This window comes from Xenopus tropicalis, chromosome 4 (genome assembly GCF_000004195.4).
Source record: "Xenopus tropicalis strain Nigerian chromosome 4, UCB_Xtro_10.0, whole genome shotgun sequence".
Taxonomy (NCBI): domain Eukaryota; kingdom Metazoa; phylum Chordata; class Amphibia; order Anura; family Pipidae; genus Xenopus; species Xenopus tropicalis.
In genome coordinates, this window is record NC_030680.2 from 51,658,821 (window position 1) to 51,683,114 (window position 24,294).

Consider the following 24,294-nt stretch of genomic DNA (forward strand, 5'->3'; position numbering starts at 1 on the left):
GTACAGAAGGACACATTTATTTCCTATTTTTATTGGGCATGATGAAGGGGTATCAGATCCTGCAGCTCCAGACAAAAACCTTGGTTTCATCCATTATGCAGTTATATCATCACATTTCTTGCTTGCTTACTCAGTACACTGAAGTGCTGAACTCCAAAACTATAACCATCCAAAGCAGTGGGACATAATGTGAGATAATATCCAGTGAGACAGATATAGATGAAATAATCCAGTTTTAATGATGTAAGAAAAGTGAGTGACATCATGAAAATAAAAAAAAAAATTAAAACACTAATGTCTTGCTGCTGTGTTTCACTGCAGAGTCTTGTTTTTCTGACGGCAACAAGTGAATTTTAAAGAAAAAAACCTGCTGAAACGTTTCATTTTTACAAACTATAAAGCTGTGCTCACAGAGACCGCTTCATCCACAAATTTCTTTGATGACCTCTAGATAATGCTCAGTTGTAAATAAAATTAAACCTAGAGAGAAAAAAAATGTATTATCGCATTACAAATATCTATAATTCAGCAGCAGCTGAACACAGGATCTACATGTATGATGGTAAATCCATGGTTTAGCAGAGCATAAAATGAGCAAATATTCAGTTACACATATATAGGTAACTTGGAGTCACCATTACAGGTTAAAGACATTTGCTGTTTTGTGTACATTTTACAAACCCCAATTGATGGTTATCTTTTAAAACACCAGTAACAAAAAAAAAAAAGTATATATACATTTGAATACAATTTGCTGTGACCCAGTAATAGTAAAAACATAAATACACTGCCAAGCAGCCATTCAAGCTGAATGCTAATGTCAAATGCCATTCACATCTCCCTAAAGAACTAAAGAAAAGAAACTCAAGAAGGTGTTGGTGCTTAATCAACAGATACAAACTTTAATTGCAACAAAACAATCACTTTTGATGTTCCTGGTCCTCTCAAGGCAACTTCCGCGATTTCACGGAAATCACGCCGCCGCGTATGCCATCCCACCGGCGATTTACATTTTTGCTGGTGGGATGGCATTTCGGGGAGATTAGTCGCCCGCGAACAGGGAGATTTGTTGCGGGTGACTAATCTCCCCGTGTGCCAGAGCCCTTAAAGTAGTTGTTCACCTTTGAGTTAACTTAGTATGATGTAGAAAGAGTGATATTCTGAGATAATTGGTCTATCCTTTTTTATTATTTATTTACATTTCTGTTCATTGGTTTTGCAGTTTGGAGTGGTTTAAATAAGAGACTGGAATATAAATAGGAGAAGAGCCTGAATAGAAAGATAAGTAATAAAAGTAACAATAACAATAAACCGTTTTTTTAAAACAAGAAGGCAAATAATTCAAAAACTATAAATAAAAACTATAAATAAAAAATAATGAAGACCAAATGAAAAGTTGTTTAGAACTGGCCATTCTATAACATATTAAAGGTAAACTTAAAGGTGAACCAACCCTTTAAGCAGATATTCAGATATTAATTTCTTTTATAGCATATACAGTATGCACAGCACTAAACTGATATACAAAGCCTTTAAGAAAAAAAGATGTACAGCAGTAAATGCTAAATATTTAAAACATTTACAGATGGCTGTATGTAAAAGTATGAACCGAATTCAGAAGCAATAATAAAATTAACCATGTTATGTATTAAAACTAGACTCCCTTCCATTAGTTATCAGAGACAGGCAGACTGTGACTTTGAAGCCCATTGAATACATCGGTAATCAGTGTCATGGCACAGTTTAAATATTTACTTTATTTTTAAAATGTATTTTTAGAGAGAACTACAAAATATATTGCACTTATTGACAATGTAGGCTTGTCACAGTCACTCTCACTTTGAAACAAGACAATAATATTTCAAAATGTATTATTTCAGAATGCAACCTACCTGCTAAGAAGCTGTGGGAGACTTGAAATGATGGGGCCATATCCAGGAGCATTGTCGTACAATTCAAATAAAGGGGCTGCAACAAGTTTGTAATTTTTGGGCACAGCAAATAGTGCTAAAGGATAAATGAAACCAGAAAAATCATTTAAAATAATTTTCCTTTTAAATTGTAATTGTCTAGAAAAATAAAGCAACCGATTAGCTATTTGTTGTAAAGCAGGTGACCTGTTAAATATGGTTTAATTGGAGAATTGTATTATATAATCTGCCAAAAGTCAATTTTATCAAGTTTACTTATTAGCTGGGAACTCCTTAAGAGTAAAGCCCATGTCACACCAGGTGTTTTCTCTACTGGCATATCTGTGCTGGGGGAGAAAATGATGACCTTCCTTCTGCACCTATAAGTGCACTGAAAGGCTAAATTCTGGCGCAGAAATGCATACTTTCCATGTTCCGACCTGTCTGTACCCTAACTGGCCAATTCTGTGCCTGTCAGTGCACAGTGATGTCAGGGCAGGGTTAAACAGATCTGTGTTTTCTCACCCGACATATATATATGCTGGTGGGCAAAACTCCTGGTGTGACATGGCCTAAATTTAGAAAAATGTAAGACACAAACAAGTCATTCAGATCATCAGATAATTATGGCTATCTACTTGCAATTTAATGCATGCCTGAGGTCTGGTGCATTAAACACACCTTGACTTGTTAAGCCTTCAGTCCTCTAGTATAAACTAGGGGTACAACAAATACAAAACACAAAATTTTACAGTATAGATTCGGACAGATACCAATAAAATCTGAACCCATATTCAATTTTTAAACCATGAGATAAAAACATTCATCTTTTTTGAACATAAATTAGTTGTCAAAACACATAAGTTGGATGCAGTTCAAGAGCTAAATAGATAATTAAATATTTGGGACCCTAAACCAACACAGGGCAAATCTGCATGTGAGTAGTAACTCATACAACTTTGCACAGTATCCAACTGATCAGCCTGACTGAACATAAGAAGAGAGAGGTAGCAGTAACAATTGAAACAGCAGGTACTGAAGACAACAAGCCATGGCTCCTCTTAACAGCCTCATTTTCCAATTCACTAAACACCATGATACAGGTTTTTTTAAACAGGTTGATCCACAAACTGGCCGATATCCATAGTACATGAATACTGGTCGAGATCATCAGCTTGCTAAACGTGCTTAAAGGACATGTAAACCTCCGCAAAAAAATTTAACCAGCGAACAGCCTTTTTAAAATCTTTATAGATACCTGGTTGTTAAAAGCTTAATTGTAATGCTACAGCATCCCCTTAATCACTTAGGATTCCTTCTCCTCCTCTAACCCACTCGGGTCCCCTTTTTAAGGAACAGACTCTGGCTGTTGGGTAATGAGCATGCTCAATTCTTCTCAACTCAACTCAGATTAAACACACTCTTCTGTCCAACAGCCAGTGAAGAGATGGCATTGCTGGTTCCTATAAAAACTCTGCTCTAGCTGTCTGCTCCTAATTTTTTTCCTAATCCCCTACCCTGAGCTTAATTTAACTAGTATACTGCTCAATCCAAGAAGGACTTTTTACCAAAATTCTGCTTGTGTAAGCCTGCATTCTTCATAGCATAACAGATGAAAGTTCTGTTTTCAGTTTTTATGTATTAGTATCCCTTTAAGAAAAATCAGATAAGCCAGCATCTTACCTTTCTCCTGCAACTGAACTAGGAACAATTTCTTGTGTTCTTTAGGTTTTGTAATATGAGCAGGAATGTATGGATACTGCAAAGATAAATAGGTATTTATCAACATACATACATACATACATACCATGACTGGGTTGTTTCAGTAGTTAAAGACATGTTAGGGAGAGGCTGAGGGGGGAAAGATAATAAAAACAGCCAATTTGCACGTCTGCTTTTTTGACAGCTCCCCATGAAGCATCAACATACCACCTAAATGTTTCTCTTTTTCACAAACAAACAATACAATAAACTGTATGGAGTTCTTGTAAAAAGTCTGGAAGTCTAAACATAAGAACTGGCCAATATGTTTGTTTTACAAAAAGAACACATTATACATTGTAAATTACTGCTTTTGTAAAAACCCCTTTATTTCTAAATATATGCAGTTACAGCTGTGCTTAATTGCTTATTTTATGCCATCTTCTGCAAGAACAGTAAAAATGTTCAGAAGGTTTAATATAAACACTGTTATATGTTTTATTTACTTTATGTGATTTGCCCTTTAACAAAAAATGTGAATCAGTAGTTACAATTAAGGTTAATTTAATTTAAAAAATTTTTGTACTAAATCATTTATTTGCAATACACATTTATTCTGATCCAGTATATTCATTTTCCCTAAGAATTTGCCTACTTATAATAATACAAGCTGAATGTGTGTTCTCATAGTCTCTACAAAAAGATACCATAAGCTTCTGGCAGCATAGGTCTAACCTCTTACCTAAGCATAATTTCTGTTAGAAAAGTTCAAGGCATAGCTGCCCCTAAAGCCAGTTTATTTCTTTAGATCAATGCTCACCAACAGAATACCAGTATATGAAATTGTGAAAATGGCTAGGACCGGAGAAAATGGGCAAATAAGCTTAAAACAAAACCAAAACAAAATAAGCTTAAAGGACATGTAAACCCCACACATAAAAACTTAATCAGTGAACAGCCTCTTTGAAATCTTTCAATACCTGCCACACTGGTTGTCCAGAGGTTAATAGTAAGGCTGCAACATCCCCTTAATCACTTAGATTTCCTTTTCCTCCTGTAACCCACTCGGCCCCCCAGGAATTTGCTTTGGCTGTTGGCTTGTGGGCATGCTCAGTTGTTCTAAGCCAAGATTACTAAACACGCCCCCCAGTCTAGCAGCCAGTAAAGAGAGGGCCTTGCTGGTTCCCATAGAAACTCCGCTCTAGCTGCCTGCTTCAATTTTTTTTTCTAAATGTAACTGATTATATATCAGAGGAAAAATGGCCACTGGGTGAAAGCTGCTATTTGCTTTTAGGAAAATGTGATGGTGCTGGCAAGCGGAGGGGATATATGCAATACAAATTATGCCATTTGGGTGAGGGAGATGTGCCCAACTGATATATATTGTAGGCAAATGTAGGCTTTACATGTCCTTTAAATAAGTGAACAATTTATCATCACACAGAAAGATGCTTCATGGCACAGTGGTGAAATATATGTAATACACTGATCCAGGGTGTGAAACTAGTAACCTAGATAATGCTAACAATATTAAGTTTGACACTATCCTGCAAGCAAAGTAGTGGTGCTTTCTTGCATAAATACATACTATTATACCAAAAAGTAATCACTGTGTGTGTGCAGTGAAACTATATCCTCAACTATTATTGTACACTGAAGATAAAATAAATAGAAACTCAATTAGCAGCAAGGTTGATGTTTGCTTTAACATTAGGTATAAACTGTATACCTGAGGAGGTTCAAAGTTGGGCCTCCACCAATTTCCAATACAGTCATCAATAACCCAGTCCTGCTGAACTCCATCTTGACGGCCAAGTATCTAGAAAACAAAAATAATGTTTTTAATATTTAGACCCGTGTGAAAGACTCCTTGTAACTCCTCATGTCACATAAACTTTTGAAGAACAGGCATGCACTCCTTGTCCAAAGCTTTTCACCAGGTGCAAATCAGATGAGGAATCTCAGTACTCCCCCTCCTTTACCACAGTCCAAAAAATATTCTGATGCACTCAGGTTTTTTTGTATCAAAATTCGAAAAACATTTTCTTTATTATATCAACGTTTCCACACCACAGAGTGGTGTCTTCCTCATTTCACATATTTATAAAGCGCCAGCACGCACAGAAGATACAAATTACATACAAAGAGGGCCCTGCTCAATACAGTTTACAATTTAAAAGAGAAGGGGGTATGAGACAAGTCAGCCACTCATATTGAAAATGCTACTTTGGCAAGGTTACCAAATGAACAGATGTTTGTCTTTTTATCTACTTGTGTGGTAAACACACTAGAGCAGATCCAAAGCTTTTACTGCAAATTAATCAAACAGAGGGTCCAAAAAAAAGTTTTCTGCTTGTCCCAACTGATTACAAATATACATATACAAAATACCAGATGAAGAGCACACCAAAATTTAAATGCGATACCTGGGTGCCAGAGCAGCAGACATGGAATAAAAAGTAAAAATGTCGGCACTCAGAGGGTTCTCACGATAATACTCACAGGCAATAAGTCATAGTAAGATACAGTAAGGTGAGGTTTACTGATCCAACGTTTCGGGGTTCTAGTAAGGAACCGAAACGTTGGATCTATAAACCTCACCTTACTGCATCTTACTATGACTTATTGCCTGAGAGTATTATCGTGAGAACTCTGTGAGTGCCGACATTTTTACTTTTTATTACATATACATACATACATATACATTCAGCAACGAGTATCTACCTCTACAAAAAAAAATTTCAATGGTAATCACTCCCTTCCCCTTCATAAATCAAAATGCGTATGCAATGCACATTGGCTGCTGCCATTTTTGACAAGTCCAGTGCCCAGACCTCCTGGAGGCCACCACCCGTGTCCCTGATCTGCATTTTACCAACTGGTCCAGGGAATGGGAGCAGAACCTAAAAGCTTCATTAATGTGGTTTGGAGTGGGGTGAATGTTCCAATTTACATCCAAGATCACCAAGTTTACAGCACAAAGGTAAAAGATCAAATATTCACTTACTTCTGTCATTAAACGTTTCAAACCTTCCACCTCATCCTCTCCTGGATTGAGTTCTCCTCCAGGCCTTTATGGAAAAAAAGTATAAACATATTCAACACAGTGACCATAGTAGAAATCTTTCTCAAACTCCTTTAAGTGGTTGTTCACTGTCCAAATCCTATTAAACCACCAACAATACTGTCAGCGTGTCAGAAAATGCATTTTCCATAAAAAATGACCCAGATATGGGATCTATTATATGAAAACCATATATCCAAGAAGGTCAGAATTATGGAAAGTCTATCTCCTATAGAATCCATTTAAGTAAATAACACAGAAAACCATTATTTAAAAAAAATCTTTATTTTTTGTGCGCGTGTGTGTGTGTAGATATATATCTATACACATTCATACAACTCCCCAAATGGCTAGATAGCAGCATTGTATGACATGTGTAGTCAAACCTTCTCAGCTACTACAGGTCTACTAAGAATAAAAAAGAATATACTGGAAAGTTCATGAACTCACAGTTTGAAGAAGGTGGTGCCCAGTTGCAGTAAGAGCACATGAGGCAATCTGTGTTCATGTACAATAAGAACCCCTTCTACAGTGCGTCGCATCCCGATCTTATCAAACTCCTCGCGCATGCGCTGGAACCTTGCAGCCACTGAACTGTCCTTTTCATACAAAGGCTCTTTGGTGCCAAAAGTGTAATTTGTAAGGGGATACCTACAAAAAAATATATTTTTAGTGGAAGACAAATTATTTATACACTCCATAAATGAAAACAACTGCTGGGTATTCTACGCTGCCACTGCATGAAGCCAGCTAAACAAGGGAAATGGGTCTGTGCCTATTAGTATGAGTGAGATATTTGCTACAGGTAAAAACTATTGGTTCAAGTAGTTCAAATGAAATATCAAATATTGCAGACATTAAAGGAGAACTCTACCCCCTGGGCTATAAAAGCCCCCTTAACTAGCACTGCCTTGACCCCCCTCACCTCTCCCTTATCACATTGTTTCTAACTTTAACAACTGTCCATTTGCTAACCCCAACCTAAAACAGCAAAGTAGCACAGCTGCATACCTGGCCGACATCTTCTTTGCAACTGAACACACTGAAATCTGCTTAAACTGCGCATGCGCAAGCAGGGTTTGTATCGGCAGAGAGACCCGAAGTGTGTTCAGTTACAAAGAAGATGTTGGTCAGGTACTTAGCTGCGCTACTCTGCTGTTTTAATTTGGGGTTAGCGATAGGGACAGTTGTTAAAGTTAGAAACAATACGATAAGGGAGAGGTGAGTGCTAGTTAAGGGGGCTTTTATAGCCCGGGGGTTCTTCCTTAAGAAGACTTATCTAAGATTTATTAAACATTCTGTATAGCTCATTGGATTTTGCATTGTAATACAATACATTTTATCTTGAACTTGAAAAGTTTAGTTAAACAAAAAAAAAAAACAAACAAAAACCCCACTGTTTTTATTACCAATTTGTTTCATAATTCTGGGCACCAAATAAATGAAATAACAGCAAATACAGTTTTGAAAAACAGTTTCAACCCCTCCCTGACCACTGAACATAAACTACAAGCAAACTCTAGCGATAAAAGGGGCCTGTCACCCTAAGAAATAATTCAAAATCCTTGTGTGTCATTTTAGTCAAGAAAAATGAACTTTAGTTACATTATATAAATTATTTACATTTTGTTTCCTTCAGTCTTAGGGCTCTGGCACACAGGGAGATTAGTCGCCCGCAACAAATCTCCCTGTTCGCGGGCGACTAATCTCCCCGAGTTGCCATCCCACCGGCGACAATGTAAGTCGCCGGTGGGATGGCACACGCGGCGGGCGCGATTTCGGCAAATCAATGAAAATGCCTCACGAGGCAACTTCAGCGATTTGCCGAAATCGCCTGCGCAGCGTGTGCCATCCCACTGGCGACTTACATTGTCGCCGGTGGGATGGCAATTCGGGGAGATTAGTCGCCCGCGACAAATCTCCCTGTTCGCGGGCGACTAATCTCCCCGAATTGCCATCCCACCTGATCTCCCCGTGTGCCAGAGCCCTTAGAGTTCACAGTCACAGCAGGCAGGCACCATTTGTGAACACTGTTATTAAAGGAACAGTAACACCAAAAAATGAAAGTGTATAAAAGTAACTAATATATAATGTGCTGTTGCCCTGCACTGGTAAAAAGTTGTGTGTTTACTTCAGAAAGTCTACTATCATTTATATAAATAAGCTGCTGTGTAGCCATGGAGGCAGCCATTCAACGGAGAAAAGGCACAGGCACATAGCAGATAACAGATAAAACACAATTGTATTCTACAGAACTAATCTGTTATCTGCTATGTAACCTGTGCCTTTTCTCATTTTTCCCAGCTGCCCCCATGGCTACACAGCAGCTTATAATATAAATCAGTGCTGTCCAACTTCTGTTGTACCGAGGGCCGGAATTTTTCCGACCTACGTGGTGGAGGGCCGATAATGGAAGCCAGTTTGACCACTCCCCTTTTTGAAACCACACCCACTTGAAACCACACCTATGTTATCACATGATCATACCCATATTAATGGTTGTAGTACAGCAAAAACCTGCCATACTCTGCCTGCCCTACCCTGTCTGTGTGCCATACTCTGCCTGCCCTACCCTGCCTTTGTGTGTGCCATACTCTGCCTTCCCTACCCTGCCTGTGTGTGCCATACTCTGCCTGCCCTACCCTGCCTGTGTGCCATACTTTCACTGTGTGTGCCATTCTTGGCTGGTTTGTGCCATACTTGGCCTGTGTGTGCCATACTCTGCCTGCCCTACCCTGCCTGTGTGTGCCATACTCTGCCTTCCCTACCCTGCCTGTGTGTGCCATACTCTGCCTTCCCTACCCTGCCTGTGTGTATGGCACACACAGGCAGCCTACAGTGACACAATGCTGGCACTGCTCCAACAGTCTGCACAATAACTTTATATTAAAAAACTTTTTAATTGCAGTACCACCTCAGTATATGTTGTTTTTGTAGTGTGCAGGGTTTATTTGTGGGTTTCTACTGCTCCTGAGGTGTGAACAGGAGAACAATGGGGGTGATTACAGCCTGAGCCTGAGGTTTGAACACTGCAGGGGGTGAACAATGCAGGGATTAAAAGGTGTGAACAGTACAGGGGATTACATATTTAAACAATACAGCCTGATTACAGCCTGAATCTGAGGTGAGAACCATGCAGGGGGGGGCCAGTTAATCACAGTACTGATACCATTTAAAGCTTATACAAGAGTAAGCCATCAAAGCAGCCAGACAGGTGGGGGGCCACACAGAGGGGGGTCGAGGGCCGCATGCGGCCCGCGGGCCGCCAGTTGGACAGCACTGATATAAATTATAGTAGTGTTACTGTAGCAAACATACCAGTTTTACCAGTGCAGGGCAACAGTACATTATATTTTTATTACTTTAAAGCTCATTTTTTGGTGTTACTGTTCCTTTAAGGCAAGCTTTATATCACCCGAAAATCTTGTTTATGTGCAGGCTATTCAATGAGACAATGAGTAGAAAGGGGGCAGTGACATCTAGGAAGTGCAGAATAGAAAGTGTAAGAAATTTCTGTGCCTGAGGCACAGAGGCAGGGAGGGCAATATATATTTTGCTGCTGAGCTGAGATTTTAAAATACTTTAATTATAATGATGGGTATAGGCAAAGTCGGTCCAGGGACCGCATAAACAAGCCGATGCAGACCCCAATACGACAAAATTGTACCTGGAAGGGGGCAGTTAGGGGACACAAAACACCATAAAATACTTTTCCATTTAACAGAATTGTTTTAATGTTACTTATTATTTTTCTATTTAGGCTCTCTCCTATCCATCTCCATATCTCATTCAAACCGCTAACCAGCTGCTACAGTACAACCAATTAGATGCTGAAACTTGGAGAGCATCTAAACAAAAAGCTAAACCATTCAAAAACTGTAGAATAAAAAATAAAAGACCAACTGCAAAAATGGATCAAAATATAACTGTTTACATATTGCTAAATGTTTATTTTAAGGTGAAGGACCTTTACCTATAAGGGAGAAGACACACGGAACTACTTGTAGCAGCTACTTTTTCACGGCTACTAAACACCAAAAAATACCCTGCCATAGACAATACTGAGAATTGCCTCTGCTAAAACACACGTAGAGACAGTTATCAATAAATAATCCGCATTATCTATTTTAGTAGCCATGACAAGTAGCTGTTACTAGTAGCTCCATGTGTCTTCACCCTAAAACAATTGTCAACTAATCTGAATCTGGCTTGAAGTCTTTGCATGAACATGCTGGTCCGGTCTCCCCATTTTCAGGGAACAATTGTAATGCAGAACTATGTTGACAGTTACAAAGATGACAGTCTTATCACACAAATTAACACCTCGGTATCATTTAGTTATGTATGACTCCATGCGGAGATGGCCAACAAGCCTTTTATGTCTGCCGCCAACAGCGGGAGAGCAATACTTTATGGCCAATACCCGCGGGTGCACTCACAGGTTGATGGTTCTCTCCAGGGTGAGAGGCTTGGTTTGTTGGATGTATTTGTTACCGAACTGATTCACCCCGCGGGGCCACCCGGTCTGGGAACGGTTTGGAGGCAACACCGACATCCTGGGAGTAAAGGGGAGAGGAGGACTCGCTCACTGTTTCTCCCGGGATAAGAGCCCTTGTTCAATCCCACGTTACGCTGCTCCCGCAACCAGCCAATAGCATAAAGCTACAGACAATGGTTATCCGGAAAACGTAAAAACAATACTTCCGTCCGCGGATAAGATTGCGGCGGCAAAGGTCAACACCTCGGAAGTAAATCCGAATCTGGAACGCTTGCCTTTTCCAAAGGATTCTGGGTATTGTAGTCTCTGGCGGGGATGACTAGTAAAAGAGGGACTGCGGCTGGAACCGAGTGTTCGGGAAACAAGAAAGGGAAGCGGGAATACAAAGCGGAGCTGTCAGGGTTACTGGCGGACCAGACATGTCGGGACTCGGTGAAACAAGCCTGGAAGGGAAAACAGGGCGGACAGTTCGGTGAGTAGGTGAAACACGTGGGTGCCCCAGCCTTAGAATCGCCTAACTCACCTTTCTTGCAGTTTTAGCTGACACCCCTGAAACTTGCCAATATTGCATATTGTAAGAGTTGTCTGTGGAAATTTCCTACAAAGAAAGATCCTGAAAGCGTGTATTTCGTATCCTCATATTAATAGGTAGAGTTTTAAATTATCTGTGCATAACAGTACTGCTAATAACATAACCACCTGGTGGCCCTGACACAGGCCATTCTCACTAACTTTATGGCACATTAAAAAGCTCTTCATTTTCAGCTACAGGTATTAGCAGCGTCCCAATGGAGGATGCTGGATACTACGCAAATAAAAGTTTCCAATTCACACAACACATTAAGGTTCTTTTAATCAGAAGTTAATTAATATTCCTGGAGGTCTTTGAAATGTGAGAGGAAACTTGAAACCCACAGAGTGTCGATGTTTGGTTTATATTCAATTTAGTGATAAATACAAAATACTGACCATCAGTGGGAAGTCAGTGCTGGAATTTCCTTATGTCTTGCCATTCTTACCCAACACAGGCAAGTACAGTAGAACCCCCATTTTACATTTTTAAGGGGACCAGAAAAAAAATGGTGCGAAGTTTATTATGTTATTTGTTAGTGGGACCACAAAACAATGGTGTAAAATGCAGGAAAACTTAAAATCAGGGGATGTAAAATTGAGGTTTCACTGTATTCAGGTCCAGTGCGGACCCAGATACCTGACCCCCCCTCCCTCACTGATTGGTGCATGCTCAAGGCAGCCTGTGAAAGTGAGGGCTACCGCCTTAGCTCCGCCAACTGATTTAGCCAGAAAGGGAACTTGCATCCTAATTAACATGGATGTAAAGTGTGACTGAAATCTGGTTACATGGATTGCAGTCTTGCAAAGACCATCGGCTATACACCAGTGACAGCACTTGCATCCAATTTAAGCCATCCATACGCAGCATTTGGTCACCCAAGTTGTTGGCCAAATCAAGCTTGGAGCAGGTGTTTCACCCTTGGATTATTTTAAGGACCAGTTCAGACCTGTTATCAGTGGCCCACATAAGTGTATAATTTTGTGAGCAGTATGTACTATTAGAAGGTGCTATTTAAACAGTATTTTACAAACAACTTATTTCCTTTCCCTCCAGGCTCTGTGGTTTTGGATTCAGTGCCATTCCCACATGGTGTGATCCATCCTTTCATTCACAACTCTGAGTTCCTGGAAGAACTGAAAGAGGAACTGCTTAATTTGAACTTTCTGCCCAAATCAAATGATCTTTATCAGTTTAAACAGGTAGGTACAGCAGTTTGATTATATTGGAGTGTGAGGTTTATACTGGTTATGGAGAAACTTTAAATGCTGTCTCTGCACGTCTGGACATGGCAGTGAACTAGCAAATATACAGCAATTTGTGCATTTTTTTTTTAAATTTATACTTTTAATATTTTTTATTTGTTTAGTCAGAGGATCTGAAAAATCGCAGAGAGCCCCATATCAAAGCATTAAGGTGAGGTAAATATATTCAATTTTCTGGGATCCTCTATTTCTTATATGATACTTTTCTCAAAGTTGGTTATGATAGAAGGGGTTGGGAAAAATCAGTTTTTTTTTTTGTACGTATAACCTGTGGTCTAAAGAGATTGTACTATCTCAATAGACATTGGAATATCCTTTTGTCTGACCCCCTTTTAAAACTTTTTTTAAAGGCTAGACCACAGGTTATGTTTAGGAAAGCAAGAAATCCTGGTAATATATTAGCACTGAGCTGACTAAGAAATTGGTCACTGCCCACACTACAGTTACCCTAAGAGAATAATTGGGGTGTTTTTAGATGTGGGAAACATATCTCGCATGCAAAAAGGAAGCTTAAAGGACATGTAAAGCCTACATTTGCTTACAATGTTTGTCAGTTGGGCATGTCTCCCCCACCCAAATGGCATCATTTGTACTGCATATATCCCCTCCGTTTTCCAGCACCATCACATTTTCCTAAAGCAAATAGCAGCTTTCACCCGGTGGCCATTTTTCCTCTGATACATAATTAGATACATTTAAATCTGCAAACAGCATATACTGTACACACACAGACCCTTACTCAGCATACATTTCATCAAGAATACAGGCTCACACAGGCAGAATTGTCTTTGATAAAAGTTCTGCTTTGTTTGAGCACTGTAATGGTAAAGCTGAGCTCAGGAGAAAAAAACTGAAGCAGACAGCTAGAGCTGAGTTTCTATGGGAACCAGAAATGCCATTAATGGCTGTTAGACTGGGAGGCGTGTTTAGTAATCTTAGCTTAGAACAACTGAGCATGCCCACAAGCCAACAGACGAAGCAAATTCCTGAGGGAGGGGGATGAGTGGGTTACAGGAGGAGACAAAAATCTAAGTGATTAAGGGGATGTTTCAGCCTTACTATTAAAGGAGAAAGAAAGGTAAAAACTAAGTAAGCTTTATCAGAAATAAAGTGTATGAAAATACAGCCATAAGCACTCACAGAAACGCTGCACTGAGTTCCCTGTCAAAAGATTAGTTGTGTCTGTTTTCCTCTGCCACAGACACACAGCTCTCTCCTCTCTGCTGCTCCCCCCCTCCCTCAAGAATGCTAAGAACCCCCCCCCCCCTTAGGTATGTGGATCTGAGCCAATCAGCAGGAAGCTGACTCATAGTCTAACTAACTGAGCATGTTCACTTGGTCTGGGTGTCTGTGCAGGAGTGAGGCACTATGGGAACTTTCTTTACACAGCTCAGTGTTTTTTCTTCCTGTTTGGCTTCTGATCATCTGAACAGGAGAAATATGGGGAGACTTAAGGGCACTATTGAGACAACTGAAGGTATGCCTGCAGCTTGAGATTGAAATCTAAAGGCTAATAAAGAGTTAATCTCAAGCTGCAGGCATACCTTCAGTTGTCTCAATAGTGCCCTTAAGTCTCCCCATATTTCACCTGTTTAGATGATCAGAATCGCTCAGGAAATCTAAAGGCTAATAAAGAGTTAAAGAGGCTGTTCACTCATTACATTTTTGTGTGTGGGGTTTACATGTCCTTTAAAGATCGCTTCAAAATGTTGTTATATATTTTTTGTATTACAAAAATGTTTTTTTATATTATGTACATATATTTAGACATTTGCTAATGCGTGGTTGCTCTTAAGTGGATTCGTTTTGCTGGTTGACATATACGTGTTGAGATATAGTTCAATATGTCTCTCTTTTGGGTTATCTGCCCCATCAGTTGGGGCTATTTTTTGTGGGTCTAGAGGATGCACATGTCCATTACACTCCCTGAAGCACCTATGGGTCGGTTTTCCGCCCTGTCCACCAAGATTTGCACACGCGCCAATCTTGAGCACCAGTGGTAGCTATTTAAACATGTTGAGTTTCAGTGTAAGCATACAAGCTTGAAAGTTTGTGCCCCTGAAGAATTCTCATCTGGGATGAAACGCATTGTGCTGAGTGAAGCAGTTACGTGTTTGAGTGTGTCTAATATGCTAAAATTTGTGAGTTCATTATTTTAATTTTAAATAAACTTCTTAAAATTTACTACACCAGAGAAAGCGCCCTTCCCTCTGTTTTTCTTTTACATTTTATGTACTGCCGAGTTATTAGCTGTATGAGGCCGTTGTCTACATATTTGTATAGTGCACTATGTGGAAATGTACTTTTTAATTTTTTTTTTTAACCTATGTTCCAGACAGGTACTGTTTGAGGATTTTCGTCAGTGGCTATCAAATATTACAAATGTGGAGCTGGAAAAGACTGTTGATGTTTCCTGTGCACAATATGGCTATACAGGTTAGAGGAGGAAATTACAGGGCTATTTGAGAGCACAATGTTTCTGCCTGTTAAAAGTGGTATCTCATGACTGTCCTATGCAACACATTCTATCTGCACAGATGCTTTGCTTTGCCATGATGATGAGTTAGAAGGAAGGAGATTTGCATTCATCCTTTACTTGGTTCCTGAGTGGTCGAAAAGTGATGGGGGTTCTCTGGATCTTTATGGCATGGATGGTTAGTCTGTACACAGTCTGTATATTATTTTTAACAGAGGTGGAGAGTTTTCAAAGCCTCTTTTGCTATGCTTTAAAGTCTGTTTTGAAGTTATAAAACAATAAGAGATAATGTTTGTTATAAGAGAAATACTCCTGCTCCCACCACAGTTGCTTATTTGTTTTTTTAGGTTTTCCTATCCCGCTCTATGGGTTTTGTAAACTGGTGGATTTAGGGGTCAAGAAGCAAGCTCCCAATGCCTGTGGCTACAGCATGACTCTGAGTGGCAGAAGGCAGGCATTTTTAAATACTTAACTGCTGCAAAATTTTATAAGATATATTTGATGTGGATTTATATTGCACTTTACATGTGTATACATATTTTCTTGGCAGCATGAAAAGCAAAGAGACATCTATGATAGATGCTAAACTGCCCCAGCACAGGTCCCCGTGAGAACCAGTTAGATCTTTGCTTTTATTTTCTAATTATTAGTAGACTGATCAAAACTAATTGAGAAATACTTAAGACCCTGTGCTGTAGAATTTACTACCTATGGAAGGTAACAGCTGAATTCCCTGTGGAATTAATTTGTGTTTGGGGTGGAGTACCTACATTACACATTTCTTTCGCATGTTCTAATAAGGAAAACCTTTTTTATTCTTTCCTGCAGATAATGGACAGCCTGGACCAATTGTAAAATCTCTGATTCCAAGATGGAATTCGCTGGTGTTTTTTGAGGTCTCTCCAGTTTCCTTCCATCAGGTGAGATTCATATTCAAGGTTATTAAACAAATATATGAAGACCATACGCTTAAATATTATAAATAAAGGGGGAAGAGTGCTTATTGTAAGATTATAAAAACCTTTCTCTAGGGTATCCTTTTCTTATAGTTATACCACAGCAGGGATGCTTATATTCACCTACAATTTTGTCGTGGAGTCTTGTGAAGCAGGGAAAGCATCCTTACAATGTTGGAGTCAACAATTGCTATATATTCCCAACAAGGCACAGCTAATTGCTACATATTTTTGCCAGTTTGTAGACAACAAGGCCCCTGTACCAGAATCTACCCAGGTGTATCCCTTTTATTGTTTACTGCATTGTTTGTTTTACCAGATTTGAGGATTTTGGACCCAAAACTGTGGGAGGGGCCCACCATAAAGGGCAGTTGTAGTGAAGTTAGGGTTATTCATTTGCTTCCCTTAGTATTTCTGGAAATGGGTGATGCTAAACATTATATTTTGATATATATCAAAGTTTTGGCACCACAGGTTTGATCACAAAGTGGTGCTTGAGCCAAAATAGCCTGAAAACCTTGTAGTTGTGTTGTTGCTGTGTGGTAGAAGAGTAGAAGGTGGTGGCCCATTTTATTGACGGTAGAAAAGGCAATAAGTGTCATCTTCGTCTCCTGTTCAGTAAACTAGTTATTTTGTGTCCTTATTGGAGGGAAAACAATCCTTTTGGGTTTAATTAAGGTTTAAATTATTTTTTTAGTAGATGTAAGGTATGGCGATCCAAATTAAAGGAAAGAGGCTAACCAGAATACTTGGGATGTGGTGTTTTCAGGTTAACAGGTCCTGTACCTGTAGTACCTACCATATCTATATTACATTTGATGTCACAGATGATCAGTCTTTGTCTAATCATATTACAGGTTTCAGAAGTACTAGGTGATGAAAAATGTCGTCTTTCAGTCAGTGGATGGTTTCATGGCTGCTCTCTCGAGAGGCCACTTCGTTGCTTGGATCCTCTCCCTGTTCGTAGTCCCCATATTCCTCATGATGTAAGTTATTCTATTCATCACCAATCTGTTTATATATTCGTAAGATATTATTTCTCAAGCTAACATTAGCAGTCTAAAGGTCCTGATGTAGTTTTTGTTAACCTTTTTCCCACAGGACCAGATATTGTACGAGTGGATAAATCCAGCTTATCTCTCCTTAGAGTCTCAGGCCCAGATACAAGAGGAATTTGAGGAAAGATCAGAAATTCTCTTGAAAGATTTTCTTAAGGTTTGTATATAGCTCATGGTTCAAACAAAATAAGAAGCACTCACTTAGCTATCAAATTCGCTGACAGGTGCGCAATCCAACAGGGTCCCTCCCACTCCTGTAGATCCAAACAATTATAGGTAGCACTCCATCTATTGGTAAGGTAGGGTGGGTCCCAAGGATGCCGGATGTGATGCAGAGGAGGGCGTGGCCTGTGCTCGGCGGATAGAAAACGTGTTCTAAGGCTTAGAACACGTCTTCTATCCGCCGAGCACAGGCCACGCCCCCTGTTAATTTTTTTTTTATTTAAGATTTGGCCGCGAGCCAGATGCAGCCATCAAAAGAGCCACATCTGGCTCCCTAGCCATAGGTTCCCTACCCCTGTGCTATTGAGTTCTCCTAAAATTGCTATTTTAAGAATTATGGGCCACCACCTGGGATCAGAGTCTTTACAGTGCACACAAACAAGCCAAGGCACACTTACATGCAAGGCCACATTAGGGCTGTGACACACGGGGAGATCATAATCTCCCCGAAATGCCATCCCACCGGCTAGAATGTAAATCGCCTGTGGGATGGCATACGCAGCAGAGCAATTTGCGGAAGTTGCCTTGAGAGGAAACTTCCGCGACCATCACTAAATAGTGCATCAAGGGAAAGGATGTAAAAGGGCAATATTTAGTGATATTTATAATCCAGTTTGTCGAGATTCTTTAATAGGTCACTTAGTTTATATTATGTTATCTGTTGGTTAAGTATTCATTCTGGGGGTATAGTCTTCCTTTTAAAGGAACAGTAACACCAAAAAATGAAAGTGTTTTAAAGTAATTGAAATATAATGTACTGTTGCCCTGCACTGGTAAAACTGGGGTGTTTGCTTCAGGAACACTACTATAGTTTATATAAATAAGCCGCTGTGTAGCCATGGGGACAGCCATTGAAGCTGGAAAAAAGGAGAAAAGGCACAGGTTACATAGCAGATAACACACCATTGTATTCTACAGGGTTTATCTGTTAGCTGCTATATAACCTGTGCCTTTTCTTCTTTTGAATGGCTGCCCCCATGGCTACACACCAGGGTTTATATAAACTCTAGTAATGTTTCTGAAGCAAACACAAAACTTTTACCAGTGCAGGGCAGCAGTACATTATAGTTTAATTTCTTCAAAATATATAAATTTTTTGGTGTTACTGCTCCTTTAAGGTCAGTTAAAGGAACATTAACACTAACAAATAATACAAGTAATCAAAATATAATGTACTGGTAAAAGTTCTGTTTGCTTCAAGACTACTATAGTTAATGTAAATAAGCTGCTATGTAGCCACAGGGGCAGCCATTCAAACTGGGAGAAAAGGCACAGGTTACATAAGAAGATAACCGACAAGTTCTGTAGAATACAGTTTGAATCTATGCAGCTTAACTGTTATGTGCCTTTTCTCCTTTCTTTAAATTTGAATGGCTACACAGCAGCTTTGTTTATATAAACTAAAGTACCGTTTCTGAAGCGCACACACACAACTTTTACCAGTTCAGTGCAATAGTGCGTAATCTGTTAATTACTTTAATACACTTAAGTTTTCTTTGGTGTTACTGTTACTTTAAGGGCTCTGGCACACGGGGGAGATTAGTCGCCCGCGATTAACTCCCTGTTCGCGGGCGACTAATCTCCCCGGATTGCCATCCCACCGGCGAAAATCTCCCCGAGTTGCCTACCCCTGCCATCCCACCGGCGAACATGTAAGTCGCCGGCGGGATGGCAGACGCGGCGGGGCGATTTGCGCAAAATCGCGCCGCCGCATGTGCCATCCCGCCGGCGACTTACATGTTCGCCGGTGGGATGGCAGGGGTAGGCAACTCGGGGAGATTAGTCGCCCGCGAACAGGGAGTTAATCGCGGGCGACTAATCTCCCCCGTGTGCCAGAGCCCTAAAGGAAATGTAAACCCCATACACAAACATTTAATCAGTGGACAGCCTGTTTCAATACCTGCCCCTCGACTTGTCCAGAGGTTTATAGTAAAGTGGCGACACGTGGCAATTTTCAATCTTTCATGCGACCATCAGCCCTGAAGGTAGATTTTGCTCAGGGGCCTTCAATGGCACCCGACCAAAATCTTTTAACCTGCGCGATCGGTGAGTTGATATCCACAGCCTTTTGCGATATTGGTCTCCTTGCCGAGCCGCCATACACGCACCGAATATCGTACGATCATTGGTGCGTGTATGGTCAGCTTAAGGCTGCAGCATCCCCTTAATCACTTAGATTGAGATTAGATTCCCGCAGGAAATTGCTTTGGCTATTTCCTTCAGCTCATGCTCAGTTTTTCTCAGCTACTTAACACATTCTAGCAGCCAATAAAGAGATGGCATTGCTGGTTCCCACAGAAACTCAGCTCTAGCCGTCTGCTGCTATTTTTTTTCTCCTAACCTCCTCTCCTGATCTCGACTTAATCATTACAGTGCTGAAACAAAGCAGAACTTTTTATCAAAGGCAGTTTTGTCTGTGTGAGCCTGCATTCTTGATGAAATTTGGTGAAAGTGAAAAGTTGCTATTTGCTCTAGGAAAATGTGATGGTGCTGGCAAATGGTGGGGATATATGCAGTACAAATGATGATGTGATGTGGGGGAGACTAATGATGATGTGGGTGGGGGAGACATGTCCAAATTTAGGAAATTAGGAAAATGTAGGCGTTGCATGTCCTTTAAGTGGATCACATTACTACTGATATGCATTCTGTTGACATCACCAGAAATAGTGTTAAACTGCACCAGACTATCTCCTAAAATGTGAATGAGAAGCAACTGTAAATGTAACTGGAAAGCAAGTTAGTGTGTATCAACAGTCAAATAGACACATTTATCAGCTGTTTTATATACGCTTAGAATTTTAGCAATATCACTGATATGAAGGTGATTTTATATAATGATGTTATGAAGTAATACCTAACCTAAATATTGGAATACAAAAGGTTGCATGAAACAAAAACTGAAAAATGCTGCCCTAACTGGTGCATTTCTACCAAGCTAAAGAAAAATCTACATAAGCGGGGTTTGTCTTCCATTCACTCTCTGTATTAAATGAGAAGGCTATAGTTTGAGTGCAAAGACAATTCTATCTGCATATTTTTTCTTATACCTGTTGAGTTTGTGTTGCCATATTGCTTTCTAATGCTGAAGCATTATCCTTCGACTTCAGTGAAACAGTACTACCTAGTGGCTAAAAACAGAACAGAATCTTTGTAGAATCCATCAGTTTTTTTTTTTAAACATGCTATTTGTATTAATTAGGCAGCATAGGGAAGTACACAATGAGCTTTACATTGTACTGCCAGGCCCTCCACCTAAAACAATCCTTTGGAGAAGCCCAGCACAGAGTAGTTACGCTACTGCATATCCTGTTATAAAATAGAAAATAATCCAATTTTATATTCTGTATCTTTGCTTTTATTCCATTATTAACTGTCCCAAACCATATTTTTTTTCCAACTAATGGGCAATTTAAAGCACTTTTACCTAAATTGATGCCCATCAAGGAGGATAAATGGGCAATGTAAAGTATAGGTTAATGGGTACTTTGATATCCCTATTCAGTCTAATTACACATTCTATTATATAAACATGCTTTATCTGTGGTTATTAAATATATGTATGCTTTAGTATCCAGTTATCATAACAAACTCAACCAGCCCCCTTCACTGAGAGATGGTGTTGAGCAGAAATGTATATGCAACAATGGAGCAAACAAACCCTGCGGCCCACTTCCCTGCAACCACACTGTCTGCTTCCTGTTTTTATGCCACTGAGGATATGGTCAGGTAGACTAGCCTTTGGGTGTTTTTTGCTATCATAGTTTCCTACCTGATGTTTTTCAGGCAGAAAAGTTCCAAGCAGTCTGTGCAGCTCTGGAAACACAAAGTATTACACTGGAGAAGTGTGGCCCACCTAATAAAAGGTGTGTATCAGTTCTTAGAGTCTGTTGTACTCACTCTGTTTTTATGCCTATATATATACACATATATATGTGTTACTGATTTTGTCTTCAGATTCAGTCTCTCTAATATAGTAGTTTTGCAGCTAAATAAATAAAACAGTAATAATGTATCTTAAATATTAAAAAAAAAAAAATCAGCCTCATCGGCTAATTCTAAAGATCTTGGTGTGAAGAAGGGCGCAGCCATAACACAATCACTCCTCAACTTTACACCAGGTCATAATTACAATCCTTCCACTTCCTGATATGCCCGCTTAGTCAAATGCTGCCTGATCCTTCTTGATCAGTAATATGCCCAACTGTACTACCCTTCTCCTACTACCACCACCCTTTCTTCATAGCTGGGCTGCCAGCATCTTTTCACCAGAGTTGGTGTCCTGCCTGCTGTGCTACATCCCATATCGGTAAAATGCTGTCTTGTGCCTGAACAAGCCCAGAACATGTTCAATAAATCTACCAGATGCTAGGGAATACTTATTTACATGAGATTGTAATCTGTGCAATGTATACATAATATTACAATTGCTATCAAGTAAATCAGATCTATCCCCTAGGGAAGGCAAAGCATGTTATCTTTTGGAGTGCATGCCTGTTTATTTCAAGTCCTGTAAGCTTTGCTGTGACATTGCCCTCCTTTCTTTGTATGTACCAGGTGTTATGAAAGGGCGCATGGAGATTTCCCTGCAGTCATTGGTAGCTGCATGGAGCTTCTGAGATCTGAAGCTTTCTTTCTATTGCTCTCTAACCTTACTGGCCTTAAACTCCATTTCCTGGCCTCAAATAATGAAGAGTCTGATGAAGGAGAAGGCCCTTCAGAGCCTAATGCTGGAGTCCCACAACAAGGAGCTTCTTCAGAGGGTAAGCTGTCATGTATATTAGGCTCGGTGTAGAGAGAACAATATGTTTGCCCTTTAAATTGCCATTCAGTACAAAGCTTCTCTTCTTTCTGCAGTTCCCTCATGCAGTGGGGAATTAAGGCACTGGCAACACAGTTACTATACCATGATCCATGACCTTGATCCTGAACGGCATGAATTTGCACTAGATCTGCTTCTTTTTTGTGGCTGTGATGGTAAGTGAACAATAAAGTAACGGTAGGGCACTCAATACAATGTTTTACTTCATCGTTAACCCAATGTATTTTGACCCCAAAGAAATATAAGCAGTTATTGGGGCACTGAAATAATGCCGGCTGCTACAGGCACAAGTTGCCCTTACCCCTGTAGTATTGGGAAATAAGTTCTTGAGTATTTAGAAAATGTGAAAGAAGCTGCTTATCCTTCTGTTTAAAAAGATGTTTCAGAGCAACTCCCCACAGCATCATTTAATAAAATAAGCCACAAACCCATCAGACAGCATGGAAACATGCCAGTTCTAAATTGTGACTTCATATTGTGATTGCTATCAATTTTTTTTCTTTAAGATTGGGAAGCTGAGTATGGTGGTTTCACATCTTACATTGCAAAAGAAGAGGATGAGGAGGTAAAGACAAGGATGTTATGCACAAAGTTTCTCTGCAGTCTATAAGCCCACAGTCAAATGGTATTGTACGGTCAGTGGGAGACCTGCATTTAGGATGTTATCTACATGAATGTTACTGCAGATTCTAGACACTTACAAGCAGATAATTACTGATATTATTCATTATTCTCCCAGTGCACTACTGGTTTCCAGGTACCTAAGCCACTTTAATATGGGTTTCTAAGATTATACAGATATTTACTCCCTTTTGTCTTAAATACATATACTCCTTAACATGTATTACTTTTTCTGCTTTCTAGCTTCTTTCTGTATATCCTGAGAACAACTGCCTTGCCTTGGTCTACAGAGACAAAGAAACAATGCGTTTTGTTAAACACATAAACCACAAGAGCCAACAGAGAGACGCCAACAGCCCCAAGCACAAGGGATTCTGGGACTTTGCTTTTGTTTACTATGAGTGATAGCTCTGGATTTAAAGAGAATAGCTGTCTGTCTCAACAGTTTTGGAAACGTCAATATAAACCATTTCCTGACAGTAATTTGGTTCAGAATAAGCTGCTGTGGTTTCAAGTCAAACAAAAATCCTGTTTGAAATTACTCTTGTTAATAATATGTTTCATATGTAGAAATACTATTTTAACTTAAAAAAATTTTAGTGAGAGTTTCTGTGGACATTATTAAATATTATTTCTGTGATATAAATAGGGACTGCAGTGTGCTAGGCTGCTTCATATGATAAGATCTATCCGCAATTGGAAAGAATAATTAAGTAACTGATATGTTTCTAAAGAACTGTCGCACACCACAACAATATTAAGTTGACTACTGGTAGAAGTTTGACTTCAAAATTAGCTCAATCTTGCAGGGTAATCTGAAAAATAGGTTGTACAGTGATACAGCTATCCAAGCCAATGCCTTAAAACCTTCAGCTTCAGGGCCCAGCTCTGTACAACACATGAACAATGGCCTAGCTGTGATTCTGGTTTCCAGAGAATGCTGATGTATAGCAACAACTGGCAAACTGCAAAATCAACATTGCTTGTATTATATCCTTATGCATTGTAGCTGATGGACATTATTTGTTTTAGTGTGTGATGTTAAGACTGACTTTGCTTTTAGCATTATATAATAAGGATAATAACAGGACTAAGGAGGGCACCTTCACGCAGATGAACTGCTTCAGCCT

General features: G+C 39.6%; 2 protein-coding genes across 2 annotated transcripts; one reads left to right on the forward strand and one right to left on the reverse strand.

Annotated features, from left to right (window-relative positions):
• Nucleotides 1-216: 216 nt before the first annotated feature.
• nudt21 (nudix hydrolase 21) lies at nucleotides 217-11,261 on the reverse strand. The gene is made up of 7 exons (NM_001017262.2): nucleotides 11,115-11,261; nucleotides 7,126-7,326; nucleotides 6,619-6,682; nucleotides 5,341-5,430; nucleotides 3,594-3,669; nucleotides 1,893-2,007; nucleotides 217-480 (listed from the first exon to the last, which is right to left on the reverse strand). The coding sequence occupies exons 1-7, from the start codon at nucleotides 11,228-11,230 to the stop codon at nucleotides 459-461; spliced, it is 684 nt and encodes a 227-aa protein (NP_001017262.1). The 5' UTR covers nucleotides 11,231-11,261; the 3' UTR covers nucleotides 217-458.
• A 180-nt stretch (nucleotides 11,262-11,441) lies between these two features.
• ogfod1 (2-oxoglutarate and iron dependent oxygenase domain containing 1) lies at nucleotides 11,442-23,806 on the forward strand. The gene is made up of 13 exons (NM_001016322.2): nucleotides 11,442-11,645; nucleotides 12,801-12,946; nucleotides 13,114-13,160; nucleotides 15,345-15,445; nucleotides 15,547-15,663; nucleotides 16,314-16,405; nucleotides 17,299-17,427; nucleotides 17,543-17,656; nucleotides 21,508-21,587; nucleotides 22,279-22,484; nucleotides 22,579-22,698; nucleotides 23,050-23,108; nucleotides 23,408-23,806. The coding sequence occupies exons 1-13, from the start codon at nucleotides 11,489-11,491 to the stop codon at nucleotides 23,567-23,569; spliced, it is 1,530 nt and encodes a 509-aa protein (NP_001016322.1). The 5' UTR covers nucleotides 11,442-11,488; the 3' UTR covers nucleotides 23,570-23,806.
• The last annotated feature ends 488 nt before the right edge of the window (nucleotides 23,807-24,294 follow it).

Coding starts and splice junctions, on each gene's coding strand:
- nudt21 (NM_001017262.2), bottom strand. CDS start 11,230: ATGTCGGTGTTGCCTCCAAACCGTTCCCAGACCGGGTGGCCCCGCGGG. Junction 7,327..11,114: donor CTGGAGAGAACCATCAACCT/GTGAGTGCACCC, acceptor ATTTTTTTGTAG/GTATCCCCTTACAAATTACA. Junction 3,670..5,340: donor CCAACTTTGAACCTCCTCAG/GTATACAGTTTA, acceptor TTATCTTTGCAG/TATCCATACATTCCTGCTCA.
- ogfod1 (NM_001016322.2), top strand. CDS start 11,489: ATGACTAGTAAAAGAGGGACTGCGGCTGGAACCGAGTGTTCGGGAAAC. Junction 12,947..13,113: donor ATCTTTATCAGTTTAAACAG/GTAGGTACAGCA, acceptor TTATTTGTTTAG/TCAGAGGATCTGAAAAATCG. Junction 17,428..17,542: donor GTCCCCATATTCCTCATGAT/GTAAGTTATTCT, acceptor TTTTTCCCACAG/GACCAGATATTGTACGAGTG.